The 25,067-nt window shown below is 37.3% G+C and overlaps 1 protein-coding gene across 2 annotated transcripts in view; it reads left to right on the plus strand.

Annotated features, from left to right (window-relative positions):
- The window catches only part of ZBTB44 (zinc finger and BTB domain containing 44), a 70,672-nt gene that overhangs the window by 37,120 nt on the left and 8,485 nt on the right, over positions 1–25,067 (plus strand). The window contains exons 2-5 of one of the 2 annotated variants that reach the window (XM_086678659.1): positions 2,036–3,109; positions 20,100–20,184; positions 22,114–22,277; positions 23,603–23,903. In XM_086678659.1, coding sequence (XP_086534785.1) covers positions 2,092–3,109; positions 20,100–20,184; positions 22,114–22,277; positions 23,603–23,903 — 1,568 coding nt within the window. In that variant the 5' untranslated portion in view covers positions 2,036–2,091. The remainder of the gene's footprint in view (positions 1–2,035; positions 3,110–20,099; positions 20,185–22,113; positions 22,278–23,602; positions 23,904–25,067) is intronic. The other variant, XM_086678660.1, reaches the window with a different exon arrangement.

Raw genomic sequence — 25,067 nt, forward strand, 5'->3', positions numbered from 1 at the left:
AAATCTTAAGCGGGCTTCATGCCCAGCACAGAGCCCAACGCAGGGCTTGATCCCATGAACCTGGGGTTATGACTTGAGCTGAAATCAAGAGTTGGAGGCTCAACCGACTGAGCCACCCAGGCACCCCCCTGGGAACCAGTCTTAAAGGAACATTAAAAAGTGAAGATTGTTGACAGCAAGGAGAGCAAGCAAATTTTAAGGAGCATTTAAAGCGACTAGGGATCTTTGAAGAAGAGAAATTATAGGAAAGAATGGAATGTGATTGCCATCTTCATTTTTGAAGGCTTTTTCAAGGGGAAGGAGAAAGTAGACCTACTCTGTATGACTTCGTAGTTTTAACCAAGAGTACCTGAAACCCTGGTTTTGTAGCAGTATGCTGGAGTTTTGTTTTTTTGGTTTTTTTTTTTAAGAAAAATTTTTTTAATGTGCAAAAAAAAAAAAAACCAGAGGGAATAAATATCCATACTCCTACCAATGATTCCTTTGAAGATGATGAACATTCCATTTGAATATGATACATTATTCTGTATACAGTTTCAGAAGGATCTATATACAGTTCCTTTAGGGAACTCATGAATCTCAGGTTAAGACCTCATGTTCTCTTGCATTGTGTGTGTGGCATAGATACAAATACTCTTTCATCACGTTTTTCACTAAATATATAATAATAACTACTATTGAGTGTTCACTCTATATCAGTAATTGTGCATTCATTTAATACTCAGAAGCAAACATTTTTCCATGTCCATTAAAGATTCATCATCTGTAGCATCTTTTAAAATTGATGGTTGTATTTTTGAAGCATTTGAAATCTTCTTTTACCTAGAGACAACTTACAATAAGTATTTCTCCAAATTGGCTTTGTTTTGCATTTATTTCAGTACTAACAGTAAAAAAAAAAAAAAAAGTTATTTATCACAGATAAAATGACTGATGTACATTGTTGATATTTTTTTACACTGGGAAAGTACTGTGATCTAAGAGTCAGAGGATCCAGATCGTCACTTTGGTTGTCATTCATTGGTCACATAACTTTTCTGAGCATTAGCTTTCTTATCTTTACTAAGGGGATAATATAAACCTTCCTGACTTCACATAGAGGGTGTAAAAAGAGGTTAGGGAGGAAGTGCTGTAAAAACTGAAGCATTATTAGATGTGCTAATTTAAAACTATTTGAGAGTATCAGTTTTTTGTATTTTTAGTAAATAAATGTGAAATCTTGTCAAGGCAAAACTAACTTCTTTTTTTAAGGGAAAATCCAATCAACTGATTGATTTCTAACCATTTTTTAAAATAAATTTACTTCCAGAAAGTTTGTTTCATTGTATTGGTAATATAAATAAATTATTAATGTATTAGTAATATAAATAATACAACAATAATAACTGGTTTCATTTGTTGAGCATTCACAAAGTGCCAAATGCTGTGCTAACCACAGTATATATTGTTTCATTTAATCCTGTAATAACCATGGAGGAATTGTTGAGGAAAGAATCCAGACCTATCACATTCTAAAACTTGAAGTCTTAACCACCTATATTTATTCACTTTATAGCCTAAGAGAGACAGTATATATATAGCATCGATGTTAAGAGGGTAAGCTGTGGAACCAGCCTGTCTGGATTTGAATCCTGGCTCTGCCACTTAATAACTTTCTGACTTTAGCAAGATAACCTTTTTCTGTTAAACAGGGGTAATGATGTACTTCTTGACAGAGAGATGACCATCAACTAAATTATCAAATGTGAAGCATTTAGAACAGTGTCTGACATATAGAAAGCACTCTTTAATTGTCTTACATACAAACTATTATTATTTAAAACTATCCAGCTCCTTTAAACATTAGCTCACAGACTCCACTGATAGGAGAGTTTGGGGGAATGTTAGAGAAAATAATATATTCTCTACCTTGAACTTTCTCACTACCATCCTTCAGCTTTTTTATTTAACACAGTGGCTACATGAAAATAAAGTAAGCCACCTTCTATTTCAACCACTAAACTATCAATTAATGCTTATTTTATATATTTTTTAGGACATTTCTGATTCATTTGCATCCTTGAAGAGCATCTGTAGAAGAGGAAGGAAAAGATGGGTGTGAAAACATTTACTCATAGCTCCTCTTCCCACAGCCAGGAAATGCTTGGAAAGCTAAATATGCTGCGAAATGATGGACATTTTTGTGATATCACTATTCGTGTCCAGGACAAAATCTTCCGGGCACATAAGGTGGTACTAGCAGCTTGCAGTGATTTCTTTCGCACCAAACTTGTAGGCCAAGCAGAGGATGAGAACAAGAATGTGTTGGATTTGCATCATGTTACAGTAACTGGCTTTATACCCCTTTTAGAATATGCGTACACAGCCACTCTGTCAATTAACACAGAAAATATCATTGATGTTCTAGCTGCAGCCAGCTATATGCAAATGTTCAGTGTTGCTAGCACCTGCTCAGAGTTCATGAAATCAAGCATTTTATGGAATACACCCAACAGCCAATCAGAAAAGGGTCTAGATGCTGGACAAGAAAATAACTCAAACTGCAATTTTACTTCCCGAGATGGAAGTATTTCTCCTGTGTCTTCAGAGTGCAGTGTGGTAGAAAGAACCATTCCTGTCTGCCGAGAATCCCGGAGAAAGCGCAAAAGCTATATTGTTATGTCTCCTGAAAGTCCTGTGAAGTGTAGCACGCAAACAAGTTCTCCCCAGGTATTGAATTCTTCAGCTTCCTACTCAGAAAATAGAAATCAACCAGTTGACTCTTCTTTAGCTTTTCCCTGGACTTTTCCTTTTGGAATTGATCGAAGGATTCAGCCTGATAAGTCTAAACAGGTAGAAAATACCCGGACTTTAGAATTACCCGGCCCATCTGAGACAGGTAGAAGAATGGCTGATTATGTGACTTGTGAGAGCACAAAAACTGCCTTGCCACTGGGTACCGAAGAAGATGTCCGGGTCAAAGTAGAAAGGTTAAGTGATGAGGAAGTCCATGAGGAAGTGTCTCAGCCTGTCAGTGCATCTCAGAGTTCACTGAGTGATCAGCAGACAGTGCCGGGAAGCGAACAAGTCCAAGAAGACCTTCTGATTAGTCCACAGTCTTCCTCTATAGGTATAATGTCTTCTGTGTGTTTCATGATGTTTTTCTGTGTTTTTCAAGTCAATATGAGCATTTTTAAGTATCTTTTGTATCAAAGTTTTGTGCTGGATCCTATAGGAAACATTAAAAAGAATAAAACATGATAACTGGATTTTTTTAGATGCTATTAGTACTTTTTTTTTTTTTTTTTTTACAAGTTGTGGATTGGGAACGAGAGAGAATAGTTAAACGATTTCTGATGAGATAAAGGCAGATTACGTTACATATGAATTGTGAATTATTTTCAATGCAAAATATACCAGTTTTTAAAAATCCAGTTAGTGTTTTATTCTTTCTCAAAATATTTACTGAAAACTTACCATGTGCCAAACGTTGGGGATACATTATAAAAAAGACAGTCTCTGCAACTGAGGATTTAATAGTCTAATTGAGAAAGCAGATGTGTAAATCTAGCACTAGGCTGGAGATATGAACAAAGTGTTAAGGCTTCACCACAAAAAGAGCAAGTTAACACTAATATATTCGAGATGTATTTTAGTAAGTACAAGTTTGCCCAGGAAAGGGAATGACATTTCTTTGAAAATGAATAAAAGCACAGAGGTGTGGAAGACCTTTGCATGTTTGGTGAGTGGCAAATTCAGTGCAAAATAATGTGAATAAAGTATGGAAGCCTTCAAGTATTGGAAATAATGAGAGAAGACAAAATGAGCAGTTGAGCATATTGTGAAGAGTCTAAACACAAGTTTCAGTTAGGATTGCATTCAACTGCAGATAACAGATCCCCTCAAAGTGGCTTAGACCAAACAGGATTTTATTTTTATCCCATAAAGTGTTCAGAAGTAGGAAGTCCAGGACTGGTATGGTGGCTTTACAGTGTAATCATTGGCCTAGGTTCCTTGTATATTTGTATCCCTTGTATATTTATAATCCACCATCCTTAGTTGGTCAGTTTCATCGATAAATTTATTGCTTCATGGTTACATGATGTTTGCTTCATCTTTAGCCTCATATTCTAGTAAGGGGCAGTGCTTGTGTCAGAAAAGCACAGATGTTCCCAGAAATCCCTAAAAAGCTTCTGCCAGATTATGTCATGTGGTCTTCCCTAGCTATAAGGGAATTTGAGAAGATGTATATTCAGTGGGTATATAACTGCCTCAAACAAAATTGGAGAATGCATATTGTGTGCAACTAGCAGTGTCTGTCACAGCTAGGCCATTTAAGTTTGAATTTTATCCTAGTGGTAATAAGGAGTCTACCTTAAAGGGAATAAAAATTTACACATTTACAGATAGTTAGGAAAATTAATTTAGTATTGGTATGCAGTGGAGGTTGACTAGACAGAGACAGTCTCAGAAACCAGTTACACTAGTTGTATTTGTATGAATGAAGATGCTTAGAGTAAAACTATAAAGATAATGGATATTAAGAGATTGAGAGACTTCATAAAGGGAGAATCATTACTACCTGATGATGTTGAATATAGGGATTGAGGCAATGGGAAAGGTTAGAGACCTCTAGGTGACTAGAAAAATAGTGATAACATTTTATGTTCATTGATTTTTGTCATAATTTTTCATATTATCTAAATAGAAATGTCTTATTATAATTAATCTTTTACAGTTACTTTTTCTTAGTGAATGGTACAAAAAATATTGGTAATTATGTAATGGGTAAGAGTCTATGAAATTCAGTTACTATAACTTGAAAATCATTGGAAGAAGGTGGGAACCTAGTTTTAAGAATAAGTCAACAAGGTCAATTTGGTTTATGCTTGGGTGATGGTCCAAGTAATGTTATGCTACAAAGCAGTTGAAAAAGGAAGATTGGTGAAATCAAGACTGAAGATTTCCAGTTTCGGTTTTTTGTTTCTGTTTTCTTTTTTAACTTTTTGTTTTTAATGTTTATTTTCGAGAGAGAGAGACATACAGAGTATGAGCAGGGGAGGGGCAGGGAGAGAGGGAGACACAGAATCCGAAGCAGGCTCCAGGCTCCGAACTGTCAGCACAGAGCTGGATGTAGGGCTCAAACCCATGAATCACGAGATCATGACCCTAGCTGAAGTCACACTTAACTAACCGGGCCACCCAAGCGCCCCTGAGTCTTTTTCTTTTAGCAGTGACCGAATGAATCTCAAGGAAAAAATATATATAAGAGCTAAAACCAAAGGACTGATCCTTAAGAAATAGCTATCTTCAGGGAGAAAAGAAAAGCCAATAAAAAATAACAAAGAGGATTTCTCCAAAAGATTGGAGAACCAGGAATGCTGTATTAACTTTGTTGATTTCTTGAATTTTGACCCACTCTATGAATTTCCCAGTGTTGCCACAACAAAGTGTACCACAACTGGATTATTTTAAACAATAGAAGTTTATTCTTTCGTAGTTCAGAAGGCCAGAAGTCTGAAATCAAGGTGTCAGCAAGGCCGTGCTCCTTTGAAGGCTGTAGAGGATTCTTTCTTGCCTCTTTCCAACTTCTGGCAGTTACTAGTACTTGCTTTTCTTCAACTTGTAGTTGCATCCCCCTGATTTATACCTGTCTTCATGTGTCTTCCTTGTGTTTTTGGCACCAAATCTCCCTTACCTTACAAAGACACCATTTCTTGTATCAGGGTCCCCCTACTCAGGATGACCTTGTCTAACTTGATTACATCTGCAAAGACCCTATTTCCAAATAGGGTCACATTCCTAGGTATCGGGGGTTAGGACTTGAATATATCTTTTTTAGGGAGACACAGTTCTACCCACAGCACCAATTAAAGATCATATTCCTGAATTTGGATCAAGTCATATTTTTCTTTTCTTTTTTTTTTTTTTTTATTTTAAATCCAGTATAATTATCATATAGTGTTATATTGTTTCAGGGGTACAATATAGTGATTCACCAATCCGTACATTACATGGTGCTCATCATGATACGTGTACCCTATTTTTGAGAGAGAGAGCACAAGCAGGGAAGGGGCAGAGGGAGAGAGGAAGACGCAGAATCTGAGACAGACTCCAGGCTCTGAGATGTCAGCACAGAGCCCAACGGGGGGCTCAAACTCAAGAATGATGAGGTCATGACCTGAGCTGAAGTCGGACACCCAACCGACTGAGCCACCCTGGCGCCTCGGGTGATACATGTACTCTTAATTCCCTTTACCTATTTCACTCAAACTACCCCTCCACCTTCCCCGTGGTAACATCAGTTCTCTATATTTAAGAGTGTTTTCGGTTTTTTTTTTTTCTTTGTTTTGTTTCTTAAATTCCACATATGAGTGAAATCATATGGTATTTCTCTTTCTCTGACTTATTTCACTTAGCATTTTACCCTCTAGGTCCATCCATGTTATTCCAGATGGTGGGATTTCATTCTTTTTTAATGGCTGAGCAGTATTGATTGCTTTGTGTATGTATATGTGTACACACATATACACACACTACATCTTTATCCATTCATCTGTTGATGGACATGAGTCAAGATAGTTTTGAAGGGTTCAAGTGAACACACATTCAGTAATGTATTTGATGGCAGGAGATGTTAGCTATATGTTCATATGAGTTTTTGTTAAATTACTAGTCTTTAATCCTCAACATTTTCTGAATAATTAACTATTTAATGAATGTTACTGTTTTTAAGTATATTTATTTACTTAGCAGGGGAGGGGCAGAGGGGGATAGTAGAGAGAATCCCAAGCAGGTTCCATGCTGTCAGTGCAGAGCCTGACACGGGGATTGATCCCATGAATCAGGAGATCATGGCCTGGGCCAAAATCAAGAGTTAGACATTCAACCAACTGAACCACCCAGGTGTACCTGAATATTACTGTTTTAATTGTTTATCTGAGAACTTAGAAACCAAATATTAATCTTAATATCTTGCTAACTAGGCATGTGAAATAGTCTGATTTTATCACTCTCAGGTATATCTAATCAGTTCAGATTTTGCCTTTCTATCTTACTAACATGATTAAGAGAAGTTAGGAACTTCAGTAGAATATACCTATCAGTTATATAATTTACTTCCAATATATACTCTCAAAGATGTAGACTCTATTTTAAAGCTGACATGTGAGTAACTATGATCTGAATATCATGTAGTCAAATAATCTAAAAGCTGTTTTCCTTGCCTTCACAATAAATGTAGTAATCACTCTCAATTAACCTATCTTAACTTCAAATCTATACAATAAAACAAAGCCTTACAGTAAAGTTAAATTGCTATAGTAGGCAGTCAAAATATGTGGGCAGAAATGTCCATCGATGGATGAATGGATAAAGAAGATGTGGTGTGTGTGTATATATATATATATATATATATATATATATATATATATATACTCGGCAGTCAAAAAGAATGAAATCTTGCATCTACGTGGATGGAACTGGAGGGTATTATGCTAAGTGAAATTAGAGAAAGACAAATATCATATGACTTCACTCATATGAGGAATTTAAGATACTAAACAGATGAACATAAGGGAAGCAAAAATAATATAAAAACAGGGAGGGGGACAAAACAGAAGAGACTCTTAAATATGGAGAACAGAGGGTTGTTGGAGGGGTTGTGGGAGGTGGGGTGCGCTAAATGGCTAAGGGGCATTAAGGAATCTACTCCTGAAATCATTGTTATACTGTATGCTAACTAACTTGGATATAAATCAAATAATAAATAAGTTAAAAAATTTAAAAAAAAGTAAAGTATGTAGGCAGGAGTAAGGAAAAATGTTTATAGTACTTTTTTTTTCCATATTCCGTAAGAATACTTCATAAGAGTATTTACTTTTACTTACTAATTTATTTAAAGAAGATATCTAAAAGTAGTTTGTCTTTCCTAGGGACTTGAGAATATAATATTTAATACATCCATTATTACAAAATTCTGAAGTAATAATTTGATTATCCATGAAATTAATCCATATAGGATTTTACTTGTTCTTTTAAGTTCCTTTTATTGCCAGTTGCACAGCATAGGGTTGTAAAATTGGACATCCCCAGTTTAGAGAATCAATAAATACAGCAATAAAAGAGAAAAAAGACTACTAAATTTAGGTTGGGTCCTGGTACTCAAAAAGGTGGTCATCAATATCTGGTATAGTTTAAGAAAAAATATAAGTGAGAAAGAATTCATAATATGGCTTTTTAATTATTTGTCTTGAAGTATCATCTTTATGTATCAAAGACAAAATAAATAGTACTAGAAAGTCCACAGTTTGCTATGCTAAAGGAATTCAGTTTTTCCTAAATTTTAAAATCTGCCATTAAAAGTTAAGTGATTGTTACAGGGGTCAGAATATTGAGAGGTAATGTGACATTTTTCTCAGCAGTAGTGAATAAATAATTAGTTTGAAGTGGGCAGCTAGAATTACAGGTAGAATTACAACACTGAACATATAGAGAAGTCGTATAACTATGATTAAAAATTAGAATTTGGAGTCAGACAGATCTAGATTCTGTTACTGGTTTCTGCCACTTAGTAGATGTGTGACTTTGAGCAAGTCATTTAACCTCACTGAGTTTCCATAACTATAAGGTAAGGATAGTAATACCTGTCTATTAAGTATGTCAGTGCCTTCCAACAAAAGACCACCAGGAACATACCATAGTTGAACAGTTTGATGTGGTAGTTTTAAAATCTGAAAATCCCTAACAGTTACCCCAAATACACAAGGTAAATTAGTGTGCAGCAGGCACCTGTAAACCCTATGTTCACATAAGAAGTAGTATCCTAGTGGTGGGAGTTTGGGGAACATAAATATCATTCATTACAACAGAAGTGAGTCAGTTTTATGTCCCTTAAAATGGACAAATTCCTTGGGGCTCCTGGGTGGCTCAGTCAGTTAAGCGTCCAACGTCAGCTCAGGTCATGATCTCACAGCTCATGAGTTCGAGCCCCACATCGGGCTCTGTGCTGACAGCTCAGAGCGTGGATGGAGCCTGCTTTGGATTCTGTGTCTCACTCTCTCTGCCCCTCCCTGGTGGGGAGTTTGGGCTAATATAAGTATCATTCATTATGACAGAAGTGAGTCAGTTTTATGTTCCTTAAAATGGACAAATTCCTTGGCTAAAGTTAAAACAGTTTCTGCAAACTAGGCTGAAGTGTCTCCGAAGAGAACAAGCTCTATCAGAAACAGGATAGCCCCAGTATTAGTGTCTTTCTGATTGAATAGGCCTTGATGATGGGATTGTAATGACATCAGCAGAAGCATTTTGATTATGACAGATCAAGGAACATTTTTTTCACAAGGCTCAGAGCTGATATATAATATGATACAATGGGCCATTAAAAGAGAAGCTACCTTCTGGCATATTTAAAGGAATATTAAATTTTTTCAGATCAGACAGAGGATAATGGATTCAGTGATCTGTTAAATTTAAAATAGTAGCTAAAGGGGCACCTGGGTGGCTCAGTTGGTTAAGCGTCCGACTTTGGCTCAGGTCATGATCTCATGGTTTGTGAATTCAAGCCCCGCACTGGGCTCTGTGCTTGCTGTCAGTGCAGAGCCTGCTTCAGATCCTCTCCCCCCCCCCCCCCCCACACCCAACTCTCTGGACCTCCCTCACCCGTGATCTTTTTCTCTCCCAAAAAAATAAATAAATAAACTTAAAAAAAAGAGTAGCTCTGGTCCGGAAAAACCTATGAGTTTTGTTTTTCCTTAAGTGACAAAATGAGATCTTAGGGAGTCAAAAACAATAGGATAAAGATGAGAAATCACATTAGTTGTAATAGACAGGACTGGTGGTGATTAGTAATAAAGGGATAGATACAGAAGACTACTGAAGAATCAGAAAATTAATCTTGGAAAAAGCTGTTCATTTTTGAAGTCTGTATCTTCTGGAGAATCCCTCAGAAGGAACAGATGTATAGTAGTTTGAAGGATGTGATGTATGTCGTTCTAAGTTAGGAAATGTGAATCTACTGAACAACACCTTGAAATTTTACTGCTAAATCAGTTGTTAATACCTTATCAATTCCTTTCTACATGATACTCAGTGACAAATTTTCTCTGGTGGCATCTTTTCCAGAAGAACAAAACTCCACAGATTTTAAATCTTCAGAAGCTTCTTTGGTGAATGTTTTCAAAATGCAGCTCGTACTTGTTTGTGATAAAGTTGCAAATCTCTTAAAGTATTCATTCATATCAGCTGGGCAAAGGTTAGAACCTAAGATTTAAACTGAAATTCCCACTTGTAAAAGGTAGTCTGTTATTAACTCCTAAGGAGATAACTTGTGGGTCCAAAAGAGGATTTATCTTACTGCTATCAAGGCTCTTCTGCTATCAAGTATTACCATACTTAGGGCTGTGGAAGTTTGAGGGTTTTTAAGTGCTTTGATGATTATAGTTTTAGAATCCATTTACTCCCTTGTTTTGTTTTGTTTTGTTTTGTTTTGTTTTGAAGTAAGAAAACAGTAAACATGGTATTCAATTTTTTTAGCATTCCACTTGTGGGGTTCTTTGCCCCGTTTTTTTGGTCTGTTAAAACTTTTAAGGGGCGCCTGGGTGGCGCAGTCGGTTAAGCGTCCGACTTCAGCCAGGTCACGATCTCACGGTCCGTGAGTTCGAGCCCCGTGTCAGGCTCTGGGCTGATGGCTCGGAGCCTGGAGCCTGTTTCCGATTCTGTGTCTCCCTCTCTCTCTGCCCCTCCCCCGTTCATGCTCTGTCTCTGTCTGTCCCATAAATAAATAAAAACGTTGAAAAAAAAAATTAAAAAAAAAAAAACTTTTAATTTAGACCAGGGATATTTTCTTTTATTATTAATAATTCAGGTATAATTGACGTACAGCATTATATAATCGTGATATTTGCATGTATTGCAAAGTGGTCACTGCAGTATGTTTAGTTAACATCTGTTACCACACATAGTTACATAATTTTTTCTCTTGTGATGAGAACTTTTAAGACCTCTCTTAAGCAATTTTCAGATGCACAATGTAGTATTAACTATACTCACCATGCTGTACGTTACCTCCCCATGACTTAATTATTTTATACTGGAAATGTATACCTTTTGACCACCTTTACCTATTTCTCCCACCCTGCCAACCCTCTGCTTCTGGCAAGCATCATCTTTTCTCTTCTCTGTTAATTATGAGCTCAGTTTGTTTAAATTCCACATATAAGTGAGCCTGGTGGCTCAGTCGGTTAACTGTCCAACTCTTGATTACAGCTCAGGTCATGATCTGATAGCGCAGAGCCTGCTTGGGATTCTCTCTCTCCCTGTCTACTCTTTACTTACTCATTCTCTCTATCTTTCTCTCTCAATAAAAACATTTTAAAAAAATATAAGTGAGATCATACAGTATTTGTCTTCCTCTGATTTCACATAGCATAATGCTGTGTCAGTCCATGTTGTCACAAATGACAAGATTTCTTTTTTTTTGACTGCTTAATATTTGTTCTCCTCATTTTTCTTGAAGTTTGTGGATGATAAGGACAGTGGAGAGTATGAGTAAGATATAAAATTTATGGAATTCTTCAATAATAATACCAGTGAATGTGTGGTCCCGTTACTAGAGAATAAATTGGGATTTCCCCACTGAGGAATACAAAATCTAGTAATTTTTCCCCACCGTTGCAGCGTAGCTCTTTAGCATTGTAAGCCTCAGTCTGCCCTAAAAATAAACAATAACCAGAACAAATTGATTGCTCATTTGGAGGTATTTAAAAGTGTACTTCATTGTTTGGTCTGTAGCCATGCTTTTTTTTTTTTTTTTTTTTTTTTTAAGAAACAGGACATCTGTATTTTTTTTTTTTTAATGTTTGTTTTGAGAGAGTGAGTGAGCAAGCAGAGGAGGTGCAGAGAGAAAGAAAGACAGAGGATCCCCAGCAGTCTCCGTGCTGTCAGCACAGCCTGATTCAGGGCTCGAACTCACAGACCGTGCGATCATAACCTGAGCTGAAACCAAGAGTTGGACACTTAACCAACTGAGCCACCCAGGTGCCCTGGTCTATATCCAGGTTTTACCAGGGTTGTGTCAGTGACAGCAAAGGCACACATTGGAAATATCCACGGCAGTGCCTTTTAAAATCCCCACTCCAGTGTTGCATAGTGTTGATGCATCTCAAGTGAACAGTCTTGTTTATGTCAGAAGCTCCCCCCAAAATGGCCACTTGCAGCTCCAAATTGTCATTGGTAGAATTGTGTCAGCTGAAAGATAAGTGTACTAGTTGGTGTTACAGAGAAGAAACATAAAGGAAGCAGATGTTTGACCTAGAAGAGATGGCAGTTTTGGATTGAGACAACCCGTTGAGAATTATGATGGTCCATAAGAATAATGCTTGTGTAACTTTTTACTTCAGGGTTTGGCTAAAGGACAGTTGTCATTGATCAGGAACCAGACAATACCTGATTCTGGGCATATGAAAGTAAGCAGAGCAGTGTTCAGGGAAACAAAGACAAAATTGAAAAAATATTTATATGGTTTTCCCTTTTTAAAACCTCTTCATTGAAAAAAGTTTTCACTGAAATACAAACTTACAAAGGGGCACCTGGGTGACACAGTAGCTAAGTGTCCAACTCTTGATCTCAGCTCAGGTCTCTATCTCAGGGTCGTGAGTTCAAGCCCTGCATTAGGCTCCATGCTAGGTGTGAAGCCTACTTAAAACAAAAGAAGAGAAAAAGAAATACAACTTACATATAAAATTCACCCATGAAAGTGTATACTTCAGTGGCTGTTAGTATATTCACAAAGTTGTGCAACCACCCCCCACATTCTAAGTTTATAACCTTTTATTTTATTTTACTTTATTTTATCATTTTATTTTATTTTTGAGAGAGAGAGAGCACAAGCAGAAGGGGGACAGAGAGAGAGAGAACACGAGAGAATCTGAAGCAGGCTCCAGGCTCCAAGCTGTCAGCTCAGAACCAGAAGCAGGGCTCAAACCCATAAACCATGAGATCATGACCTGAGCTGAAGTCAGATGCTTAATGACTGAGTCACCCAGGTTCCCCCCCGCCCAAGTTTATAACATTTTCATCACCCTAAAAAGAAACCCTGTTAAGCCATATAACTCTTAGCCGTGACTCCCTCCTAGTCTCACCCTAGCCCTAGGCAAATGCAAATACACTTTCTGTAGATTTGCCTATTCTAGGTATTTCATATAAATGGGATCATGCAATATGTGGTCTTTTCTGACTGGCTTCTGTCACTTTCTGTAATATTTTTGGGGTTTTTGGGGGTTTTTTTTGTCTTTTTTTATGTTTATTTTTGAAAGTGAGTGCATGAGTGAGAGAGGGGACAGAGTATCCTAAGCAGGCTCCTTGCTGACAGCAGAGAGCCCGATGTGGGCCTCAAACTCATGAACCATTAGATCATGCATGACCTGAGCCAAAGTCAGACTGAGCCATCCAGGCAGGTACCCCTATATTTTCAGGGTTCATCTATGTCATACCTCTTAGAGGTATCTTACTGATACCTGTTTTAAGAGGAAACATCTACTAGATGTATCTTATACTGCATTTTAGTTCTTTTTGACCAGCATTTTAAGCAAACTCTTGACAATGCTAGAATCAGTCCAGAGCAGAGTGGGTTTTATTTCCACCTCACCAAGACTGCACTACCTCCTAGAAGTAGTGTAATCTGATTGTGAGGAGCAAATGTCAGATCAGTCATCCTGACTTGCCCTAGTCACAACCTCCAGTCTTTTTTTGCAGGTCTTTGCCTGTAACCTTTAATATTGCCAGCACTCTGAATTGCAGAATACTACTATAAAGTAGATTTTTCTGTGTGTGTCCATGGTGATCAGGTCCAAATACTGGGAATTTTCCAGTTTTTATCCTAGGACAGATTGAGATGTTAATGTTTAGTTCCCTTTTCTTTAAGGAAAAAGTGAGAATGGGGAAATATTGACAAGTGAATGTTTCTTAAACAGAATCAACAATATCAGGTCTCCTAAGCTGTATTAAAAACAAATCAAAAAGGGATACCTGGATGGTCGACTTCCACTCAGGTCATGATCTCTGGGTTCATGAGTTTTGAGCCCCACATCAGGCTTGCTGCTGTCAGTGCTGTTGCTCTGTATCCCCTGTCTCCCTCTCTCTCTGCCCCTCCCCCACTTATACATGCATGCTCTCTCAAAAATAAATCTTAAAAAAAAAATCAGAAGGATTTGGAATAAGTTGGATAAGTAGGCATAAGGAAAAGCATAAACGTCTTTGATAGTAAGGGAAAGAGAAAAAGACAAGGCAGGCACTGGGGCGCCTGGGTGGTTCAGTCATTTGAGCCTCTGACTCTTGATTTCAGCTCAGGCGATTATCTCAGGGTTGTGGAATTGAGCCGTCGGGGCTGAGCATGAAACCTGCTTGAGACTCTCTTATCTGCCCCTTTACCACTCACACACCTGTGTGTGTGCGCTCTCGCTCTCGCTCTCTCTCTCAAAAAAAAAAAAAAAAGAAAGAAAGAAAGAAAAAGGCATGCGCAGAAATGCTAAACACACCAGTAAGGGTAAGGTTGAGGGGTGAGGAGGAGGTGTGCAGGAAGAATATGGATACAGTTAGGGATGAATGTAAATGCACATAGTCCTGTCTCCTTTCAAAAATTTTATCAGTGTATTAGAACATAGTATAATAATTGGTGTTCTTGATGATTGCTATGAGTCATCAAGAAACAAATTATATTAGTATTCTTTTTTTAAGAAGTCAAGGCAAATTGTCAAAAATTTTCTAGCACAGATCCCTTACTAAAGTAAGTTTGGATGCCTCAAAAGGGATTAGGTTATATTTTTTTTTTTGGAAAATTTTATTTAAGTGGAAAATGTATTCATTTCCTAGTAATGTCAACTAATTCAAGTGTTCCAAAGGGGAAAATTGAAGTACTGGATTCTAAGTTTTCATCAGAAGGAAATTTCATTCTGTCTATTAACAGATATTTATTAAATATCCACATGTATATTGTATTATGCAAACTGTTAAAATTAGTTCAGTTTAGCTTTCACTAAAATATTGCAAGCAAAAGCATGCTTGCTCTTAAAACTTCAGCAAGCTCAGGTTTTTCATTTGGTGAAACAGCATGCAATAAATACATTGACAAATTCAGTCTCTGATTTGAACAGGCTAGGTTGATTGATCTCCCCTCCCACTAAAAACAGCAATGTGGGTTTTTTTTTTTTTTTTTTCTTAAGTTACCTTGAAAGTATTTGAAAGGATAATTAGGGACCTACCAGGTTAAATTTGGGATGGAGGGAGCACAACCCAGAGAGGTAAGTGGATGTCAGAGCACTAAAACTGGTTGTTTACTAAGACATTTGTCAGAACACAAATTGGCTTTGGTTCATTAACTAAAAGAGCAAGGCAAACAGAAGTTAAGGCCCAGAGCATGTTAAAGTTGTGAAGTCTTAGAGAAGTTTCTGTACACTAAGTAGGGACCCCAAAGGACTTTCCCACTACAACTAAACCTGTTCCCCTTCCTCCAGTCTCCAGGGGACTGACTGTAGAAACAGCTGCCTTGGCAGTGAGCAAACTAGAAGATGGAAAGGAAAAGGGGTAAAAAACATATCCCTGAGAAGTTGTGGCCAGTGACCAGCCTTCTTGCAGATTTAGATCCCGATTATTCCTTGCACCAGGAGGCCAGGGAATTTCATTGAATTTGTTTAAGTAGTGCCCTCCAGGAACCTAGCAGAAGAAGCAAACAAAGCTTCCCTGGAATAGGGTATATGCATCTTCACCTAAGCAAATCATTCCTCTACAAGTCCTTTTCAAGGGCCGTAACCACTGTGAAAAACAACCAGGGCACACAAGGAAACACGGCAGAAAGATGACCAACAGGAAAACAAAAACAGGCAGCAGAAATAAATTGGCGTAGTTTTCACGCACAGATATAAAATAAATATGCTTACTAGGTTTAATGAAATAAGCTTGAACAATAATTACAGACAACAGTATACTATAAAAAAAACTTGTAGCACATTTGAGGGGATAAAATAGAACTTCTAGAAAAGAAAAAAGTAACCAAAATAATTCTGTCAACCTTTTAGCAGCATATTGGATTTTGCAGAAGAGAGAATTGATGAATCAGAAGATAAATTTAAACAAATCACCTGAATGCTACCCAGAGAGAGACTGTATTGTATTTTAGGGTCCTCCAGAGAAACAGAACCAATAGGTATATATAGGTATATAGAAGGAGATATCTTAGGAGGGACTCAGTCACGTATTTATGGTGGCTAAGTCCCACAGTCCACCATCTGCCAGCTAGACCTGGAAAGCTGGTGGTGTCATTCCGATACAAATCTTGAAAGTCTGAGAACTGGAGGGTTGATGGTATAAGTCCCAAGTCCAAAGGCCCATGAACTGGAAGTGCTGGTGTCCAAGAACAGGAGAAAATGGATACCCCAGCTCAAGGAGAGAGAGCAAATTTACTCTTCTAACTTTTTGTTCTATTCTGGCCTCAACAGATTGGATGATACCCCACTGTGGTGGAGTATCTTCTTTACTTAGTCTACCAATTCAAATGCTAGTCTTTCCAGAAATGTTCTTAACAGACACACCCAGGAATAATGGTTTACCAGCTATCTAGGCATCCCGTAGCCCAGTAAAGTTGATACACAAAATTAACCTTCACAGTGACAATGGTAGAAACTACAGTGGAGAAGAGGATAAGGGTTATGCAAATGCAAACAGAGGTTTGATGACATCCTAAGAAGAGAAGAGAGAATGAGAATTTTCTAAAATTGATGAAAGACATCAATCCATAGATTCGAGGCCAGCAAATCTCAAATAGGAACAATAAAAATACAAACCTAGACATATTACAGACAAAATTTAGAAAATAATAAGACAAAACAAGACATTATCTTCAGAAGTATGACGCTTTAATAGCATCAGAAACCAGTGAGATAATATCCTCAGTGTGCTAAAAGAAAATAACGGCCAGTCTAGATGTCTACACACAGTAAAAATAGCTCTTGACAATGAAACTGAAATAATAGATATTTTCAAAGAAACAGAAACAGGATTCATCAGCAAAACCTCACAAAAGAAAATTCTTAAGGACAGACTTCAGGCAGACACAAAGTGAACACAGATGGAAGGTCTAATATAAGAAGGAATGAAGAGTGAAGGAAGAAGTGAAGTGAATGGACAAATGTAGGTAAATGCTGCTTGCATAAAAGAGTAACAATAATTTATTGAATCTTATTGAATCTCAATAATTCATAAGTTGCAGAATAAGATTGTGTGGAAATTGGATTTAAACTGTCCTAAGATCCTTAATGTTCAAAAGTTTTGTTTAACTGAGACTTTGATAATTATGTGTCTAATTTCTAAAGTAACCAGTAAAAAAGGGGGAAGGATTATGTAATTTCCAAACTAATAGAGAGGGGGGAATAGAACGATTATTAACCATTTATGTTTAGCAAGCTCATTTTAAAATGTATAGAGAAATGCAAAGGGCCAAGAATAGCCCAGTTATTCAGGAAGCAAATGAACAAGATGAGAAGACTTGCTGGTCTACCTGATACCAAGATTTAAAAAGCTCTAGTAACTAAAGATTAGCATTAATATAAGTTGAGACAAACAGATGGGACTAATAGAGAACCTGGAAACAGACCCATGCATGAGAGCACTTAGAGCACTGCAGAGCAGAGAAGAAAAGACAGACTTCAATAAATGTGGTTGATTATGAAATCAGCTCCAAGTGGATTAAAGAAAAGATCTAGGGGCACCTGGGTGACTCAGTCAGTTGTGTCCAACTCTTGATTTCGGCTCAGGTTACGATCTTACAGTTTGTGAGATCGAGTCTGTGAGATCTACATGGACAGTGCCGAAACTGCTTTGGATTCTCTTGCTCTCTGCCCCCACCCCCCCCCCACCCTCCCCCCCACACTCACACTTGCTTTCTCTCAAAATAAATAAACTTAAAAAAATAAATAAAAAGACCTAAATGTCAAAGGCAAAACAAAAATTTTTCATAAGATAATTTGAAATAAGGAAGAATTTTTATTTTTATTCTTTTAAGGTTTTATTTTTAAGTAATCTCTATACCCAACATGGGACTCAAACTCACAACCCTGAGATGAAGAGTTTCTCACTCCACCAACTGAGCCAGCCAGGGGCCCCAGGACTTTTAAAAATAAGACCAAAAAGCCACAGCCATAAAGGAAAATACTATTTTTAGGGGCACCTGGGTGACTCAGTCAGTTAAGCGTCCAACTTTGGCTCAGGTCATGAGCTCATGGTTCACGAATTCAAGCCACACATCAGGCTCTGTGCTGACAGCTCAGAGCCTGGAACCTGCTTTGGATTCTGTGTCTCCCTTTCTCTCTGCCCCTCCCCTGCTCATGCTCTCTCTCTCAAAAATAAAACATTAAAAAAAATTTTAATGTTAAAACTCTTGACATACATAGTAATCCTATTTTTAAAAAATAATAAAATTTAAATGTTTGGTCATCAGAAGAGTAAAAAGATAAGCCATGGAAGAGGCAAAAATATTTGTAACCTGTATTACTGAAATACGAAGGAAAAAAAAAACTCATAGTAAAAAGCAAACAACTGAATAACAAGCCTCAAACAGGCATTTCACCCACCACGGGGTTCAGTATATATATGAAAAAGTGCTCAACCTCATTGGTAGTAAGGGAAATAAAACACAAACCACAAATGAAATATTGCTACACACCCACCAAATTAGCAAAATTTTAAAAATCTGACAGTACCATGTGTTGATGAGGTATAGAATGACCTAACTCTCATACACTGGAAATAGTGATGTAAATTTAGTACTATCACTTTGGAAAAGAGTTTAGCACTTTCTAATGAAGTCAGATAAACGTAGCCTATGATCTAGCAATTTCATTCCTAAGTATAGGTATCCTAGAAAACGCATGCATGTATGTATTGTGTATTAAGTTACTTGTACAAGAATACCCACAGCAGCATTGTTCATAATAGCCTGGCACTGCCCATCATTAAGAGTGAAATGGATAGGGGCGCCTGGGTGGCGCAGTCAGTTAAGCGTCCGACTTCAGCCAGGTCACGATCTCGCGGTCCGTGAGTTCGAGCCCCGCGTCGGGCTCTGGGCTGATGGCTCAGAGCCTGGAGCCTGTTTCCCATTCTGTGTCTCCCTCTCTCTCTGCCCCTCCCCCGTTCATGCTCTGTCTCTCTCTGTCCCAAAAAAATAAGTAAACGTTAAAAAAAAATTAAAAAAAAAAAAGTGAAATGGATAGATTATGAATATTACAAACTGTTTAAACTTCATAATACTGAAGGAAAGAGGAGATAAGAATACATATAGTGTAACTCAATTTATATAAAGCTTGCAGGCAGTAACACTAAACTGTATGTTGATGGTGAGGGTTGCCAATTACCCTTAAAGGGCATGGTAGTAAATATTTTAGACTTAGCTGCCACATGGCCTCTGTCATAACTGCAGTTATTCCACTCTGCCACTGTGGTGTAAAAGCAGCCCTAGATGGTTCGTGGCTGTGTTCCAGCAAGAACCAACCTCTAGTTTATAGGTACATGTGTTGGAGATAAAATTACTTTTAAAAGGAAGAGGGTCAAGAAAAAAGGGACTGAAATAATGATAAAAAAAAAAAAAAGACAGCAGAGTGGTTACCTCTTGGAAGGAAGGGTTTGTGATTAGGGAGGGAGGGGTAAATGGGGACTTCTAGGATGCTGGCATTGTATTAGTGGAACTTGTGTGGAGGTTGCGCAAGGAGGCATTCACTTTATAGCTGTCTTTTTAATTCTACATAAAAATTCTATGTATAGTAAGTCCTATGTCACAATAAAGTTTTCAAAAATAGAGTACTTCCTTAAATGATTGTTATAACATTATTTAATTTTATGTGAATTTTTGTTTACATTTGAATTTGTCTGCTTGTTTCTGAAATTTCTATCAAAGAAACACTCCTAAAAGAATTTAAATAGTAATATAAGACTGTTGTCTTACATACAGTTTATTTTTAAAGATTTCTTTATATTCTTTGTTTTATGGGCTTGGAGATACAGATTGCAGTTAATAGCTTGGCTTATATATACCAAAGTATTGACTGCTATCCTCTTTTTTTTCCTTTTATTCACAGGTTCGGTAGATGAAGGTGTCACTGAAGGGTTACCTACGCTTCAAAACACTTCTAGCACTAATGCTCATGCAGATGATGATGATCGGTTAGTACCAACATAGTCTGTCATTTTCTATAAAGGGGTGTACTTGTGAGGCACCTGGTTGGCTCAGTTGGTTAAGTGTCATATAAGCTGAGGTCATGACCTCACAGTCATGGGATCAAGCTCCAAGTCTGCCTCCATGTTGAGCATGGAACCTGCTTGGGATTCTCTCCCTCCCTCTCCACCTTCCCCCACCCCCTTGCACATGCTCTTTCTTGGTCTCTCTCTTTCTCTCTCTGTCTCTCAATAATAAAATAAACTTTAAAAGGGGGAGGATGTACTTGCAACTGTAAATTCAAACATTTTAACTTGGAATTACATAAGTAGTTTATTGGGTACCTCATTTTCTCTCTGAAAGTAAAGAGGTAGCATTATTACATCATAAAGTAGACCACCTATACAAGGTTTATTCGGCATTTTAAAACTGCTCAGGCCTATCATTTTTAAATAGTATCTATATCTAGTATCTATCTAAATAATGATCACTTTTAAGTAGTTTTTTAAATTTTTTTTTACATTTATTTTTTTTTTTTTTTGAGAGACAGAGCACAAGTGGGGGAGGGGCAGACAGAGCATCAGACACAGAATCCAAAGCAAGCTCCAGGCTCTTGGGTTGTCAGTACAGAGCCTGACACGGGGCTCAAACCCACAAACCATGAGATCATGACCTGAGCCGAAGTTGGACACCCAACCGACTGAGTCACCCAGGCGCCCCAAGTAGTATTTTATTTTATTTTATTTTTATTTTTTTTTTTTAAATTTTTTTTTTCAACGTTTATTTATTTTTGGGACAGAGAGAGACAGAGCATGAACGGGGGAGGGGCAGAGAGAGAGGGAGACACAGAATCGGAAACAGGCTCCAGGCTCTGAGCCATCAGCCCAGAGCCCGACGCGGGGCTCGAACTCACGGACCGCGAGATCGTGACCTGAGCTGAAGTCGGACGCTCAACCGACTGCGCCACCCAGGCGCCCCCCCAAGTAGTATTTTAAATAGTATCTAAAGGTTGGTGAACTGTGGGCCAATTCCAGTTTACCACCTTTATTTGTAAATCAGGTGTTCCAATATAGCTGTGCTCATTTGTTTACGTATTGTCTGGATAGCAGAGTTGAGTAGTTGAAACAGAGATCATGTGGTGTGCAAAGTGAAAAATATTTACTGTTTGCCCTACTACAGAAAAAGTTTGCCAAATCCTCATCTCTTTGCCCATAAATCCCAGGTCATTATCTTAGAGTTGTCCCTCCCTGCTTCGTATCTATCTCCACATAGATATATAAGGGCATTTCAGACTTAACATGGCCAAGACCTCTAACTCCCCTTCTAAACCTCGCTTATCCAGTCATACCCATCTCTAAAGAGCATCATCATCAGTTAAATGAACAAAAGGACAACATTGAGAGAGAACTATTAGGAAGGAACTGCTTGGTATTTGGTATGTTTGGGGAATATGAGAAGAAATGAGGCTGGAAAAGTACACAACCCAGAACATGAGGAGGTTTGTATGCCTTGCAAAGGTGTTCAGACTTTATTCTGAAGGTAACAGCCATTGCAGGATTTTAAAATGGGTGTTGATTTAATCAGATCACTGTGACACAGAAGGATGTATTGGAGGGGTTGGGGGCTAAAGAGAGGGAGTTACTAATTCAACCTTGTGTTGATAAGGGCCTAAATTAAAGCAGTAGTAGGAAGGAAAGGATTAAAGAGATTAAGAATTTCTAAGGTAAAACCATTTATGATACATTCTGTGATAGTATGTCCTTAGGATGTTGGACATTCTGGACAATTCAGCATTGTTTTTCATATTGCTATAAATGGAACTTTTAACAGTTAAACTCTCAAAAAGTCATTTTTTTCTTTTGTTCATTAAAGTTGTGCAGAAATGTTTATTCAGCTTAAAAATCAGAATCTTCCTCCCTCCTTTGGTCTTTTTTTAGATTGGAAAATGTTCAGTATCCCTACCAACTCTACATAGCTCCTTCTACCAGCAGTACGGAACGACCAAGTCCAAACGGTCCAGATAGACCTTTTCAGTGTCCAACTTGCGGGGTACGATTCACCCGTATTCAGAACCTAAAACAGCACATGCTCATCCACTCAGGTAATGTTGTCTTCCCTACTGTTGCATAAATGAGTACTTGAAACATTACATTTGGAATCTCAGTTAAAAATAGAAAACAGATGTTTCTGAGTTTAAAAAATATGTCTCTGAGAATCAGATAAGCCTAAGTCTGTTGGTAAAATGGTACAGTGTCAGAAAGCTATTTGTTTAATACATTTGCCACAGGCATAAGTATTCGGATTAAAACTTGGTGGGGTGTATGTGTAGACATAAATGAAAGGCACTGGGTATATTAGGCGTGTGTATATATGTGTGATAGAGAAGCACAGGTACAGATGGTAGAGCAAATGGAACTAAAAGGGTATTTATTGCTGTTCTTTGTACTATTCTTGTAACTACTCTTTATGAATGGAATTATTTCCAAATAAGAAGTGTTTTTAGAAATTTACATTTAATTATTTAAAATTTAATTATTTAAAATTTAATTTTAATTCTGCCATCCTAAAATTTCTCTGTGCCCTGATTAATCAGCTTTGCAGCATTTTTTAGGATAAAAGATTTTAAATAAATTACATGTAAAACATTTGAAATTTAAGTTTAGTGATCACAAAAAGGCAACAAAATTCTTGTGGGTACACCTCTGATGAGTATAGGAAATCTTTGCTCCTGTTTTCAGCTGTGTTGTCATCTTGCTTTCCTCTTCTGTAGATAGGTCTAATAGTCCCTGAGCTAATAATATCAGTTCCCTATGACTTAAATCAACAGATTGTATTTTGAAGGTTTTTAATTTTTTTTTTGCTAAAACTATGATAATTGAAGAGATAACTAATATACTTCATAATTCACATATTAGTTTCTACATATTTTTTCTATCACTTTACATAATATGCCCATAAATCCAATTCACCAAATGATAGTTCTAACATGATTATTATGTTCAGAGATGTTTCTTCTCATTTCTCAGGTAATGAAGAGTGGGTACATTTTCACATCTTTTCAATATAAACTTTACTACTTTAATGAAATGATGTTTTATGGGGATTTGATTCTGTTTAAATACTGTGGTTATGTTTTGAAGTCTGTAAAATAGATGATTTAGAAGAATATTCAGAAATCAACTTGAGTATATATTAACTAGTTCACCTCTCCTTCTAATGCCCTTTTTTTTTTTTTTAAAGCCCTAGTGACTTTTCAAATGTTCTGTACCTTTTCTGAGATGTTGAATTGGAATCCATTTTTGCTGGTGATTTTTGCCTTTTTAAATTGCCTGTTGCTACAAAATTGTAGCTCAGAAATTTGTGAGGTTTGTCACCTTTCACTTTATTTTGTTTTTAGATAATACTTTGTTCTGCCTTATTTTGTAGGAATTAAACCATTTCAGTGTGACCGCTGTGGGAAAAAGTTCACCAGGGCTTACTCGCTAAAGATGCATCGCCTAAAGCATGAAGGTAAACGCTGTTTCCGGTGCCAGATATGTAGTGCCACTTTCACTTCCTTCGGGGAATATAAACACCACATGAGGGTTTCCCGGCACATTATCCGCAAGCCTCGGATTTACGAGTGCAAAACATGTGGCGCCATGTTCACCAACTCTGGAAATTTAATCGTGCACCTGAGGAGTCTGAACCATGAAGCGTCAGAGCTAGCAAACTACTTCCAGAGCAGGTGAGGCGCACAACAAAAACGAGCCAGGAAAACCGCTTACTAAACTCTCTTTCCCTGCTGTCAGGGCGGCCTGCTATGCTTATCAGGTTGCTGGCTGCTCAGTCACGTTCCTTTTAAATTTCCACTGTCCATACTCTCATCTCCTGATCTGATACAATTTTGCTGGATCTTCTAGGTATATACAATTATAAATATTTTTCTAGTTGGTATTGGAAATTTTTCCCTACAGAAGTAGACTACTTACCTCTTGCTTTGTCTTTTTTGTTTCTTGGGTTTTAGTTTTTTGTATTTTCAATAATTAAGCTTAAAGTAATATAGACCTTATTGGAAATTTTACCGTGTTAGATGATTCTTAGTGGTACTGGATTAATTCAGACTCTTTGGATGTCAAAACTTTTCACCACTTCTCTTTTTTTTTAATTCTATATAAAGGGATATATATTTACCAATAAAGAAAAGAACTTCAACAGTAACTATAATGGATATGATTATTTTCAATTAAATTTCCTTTTTCTTTCAATTTAAAGCTCATGCTTTTCATTAATAATTTATGATAGAATTCCTTTCTGATTTATAGAGTATCTAAGGAAGTCAGGTTTTAGTTCTGACTCTGCCACTAACTAGTATTATGACTGAACATGTCTCTTTACAAATGAAGAAGCCTGAAGCATAAAGACCGATAAAATGTAAGCTTTAAAGGTCATTTTCAGAGGTCTCTAAATATAAAACTCTGTTGTCTTTTTTTTTTTTTAATTTTTTTTTTTTTAACATTTATTTTATTTTTGGGACAGAGAGAGACAGAGCATGAACGGGGGAGGGGCAGAGAGAGAGGGAGACACAGAATGGGAAACAGGCTCCAGGCTCTGAGCCATCAGCCCAGAGCCCGACGCGGGGCTCGAACTCACGGACCGCGAGATCGTGACCTGGCTGAAGTCGGACGCTTAACCGACTGCGCCACCCAGGCGCCCCACTGTTGTCTTTTTTTAATACTTTATCAAATATGTACATCTGTAGGAATCCTTAATTTTTTATAAAATGAAATCTTCCTAAACTTAAATTTTAAACCATCTTTAGTTCTTAAATCTTACTTTTCAATAAATTCCAAACTATTCCTGCAGATTTTTTTTCCTCTTCAGACCTGACATTCATGTTGTTTACTCATGT

This window comes from Puma concolor, chromosome D1, assembly GCF_028749965.1.
Source record: "Puma concolor isolate L17-30 chromosome D1, mPumCon1.1.hap2, whole genome shotgun sequence".
Classification (NCBI taxonomy): Eukaryota; Metazoa; Chordata; class Mammalia; order Carnivora; family Felidae; genus Puma; species Puma concolor.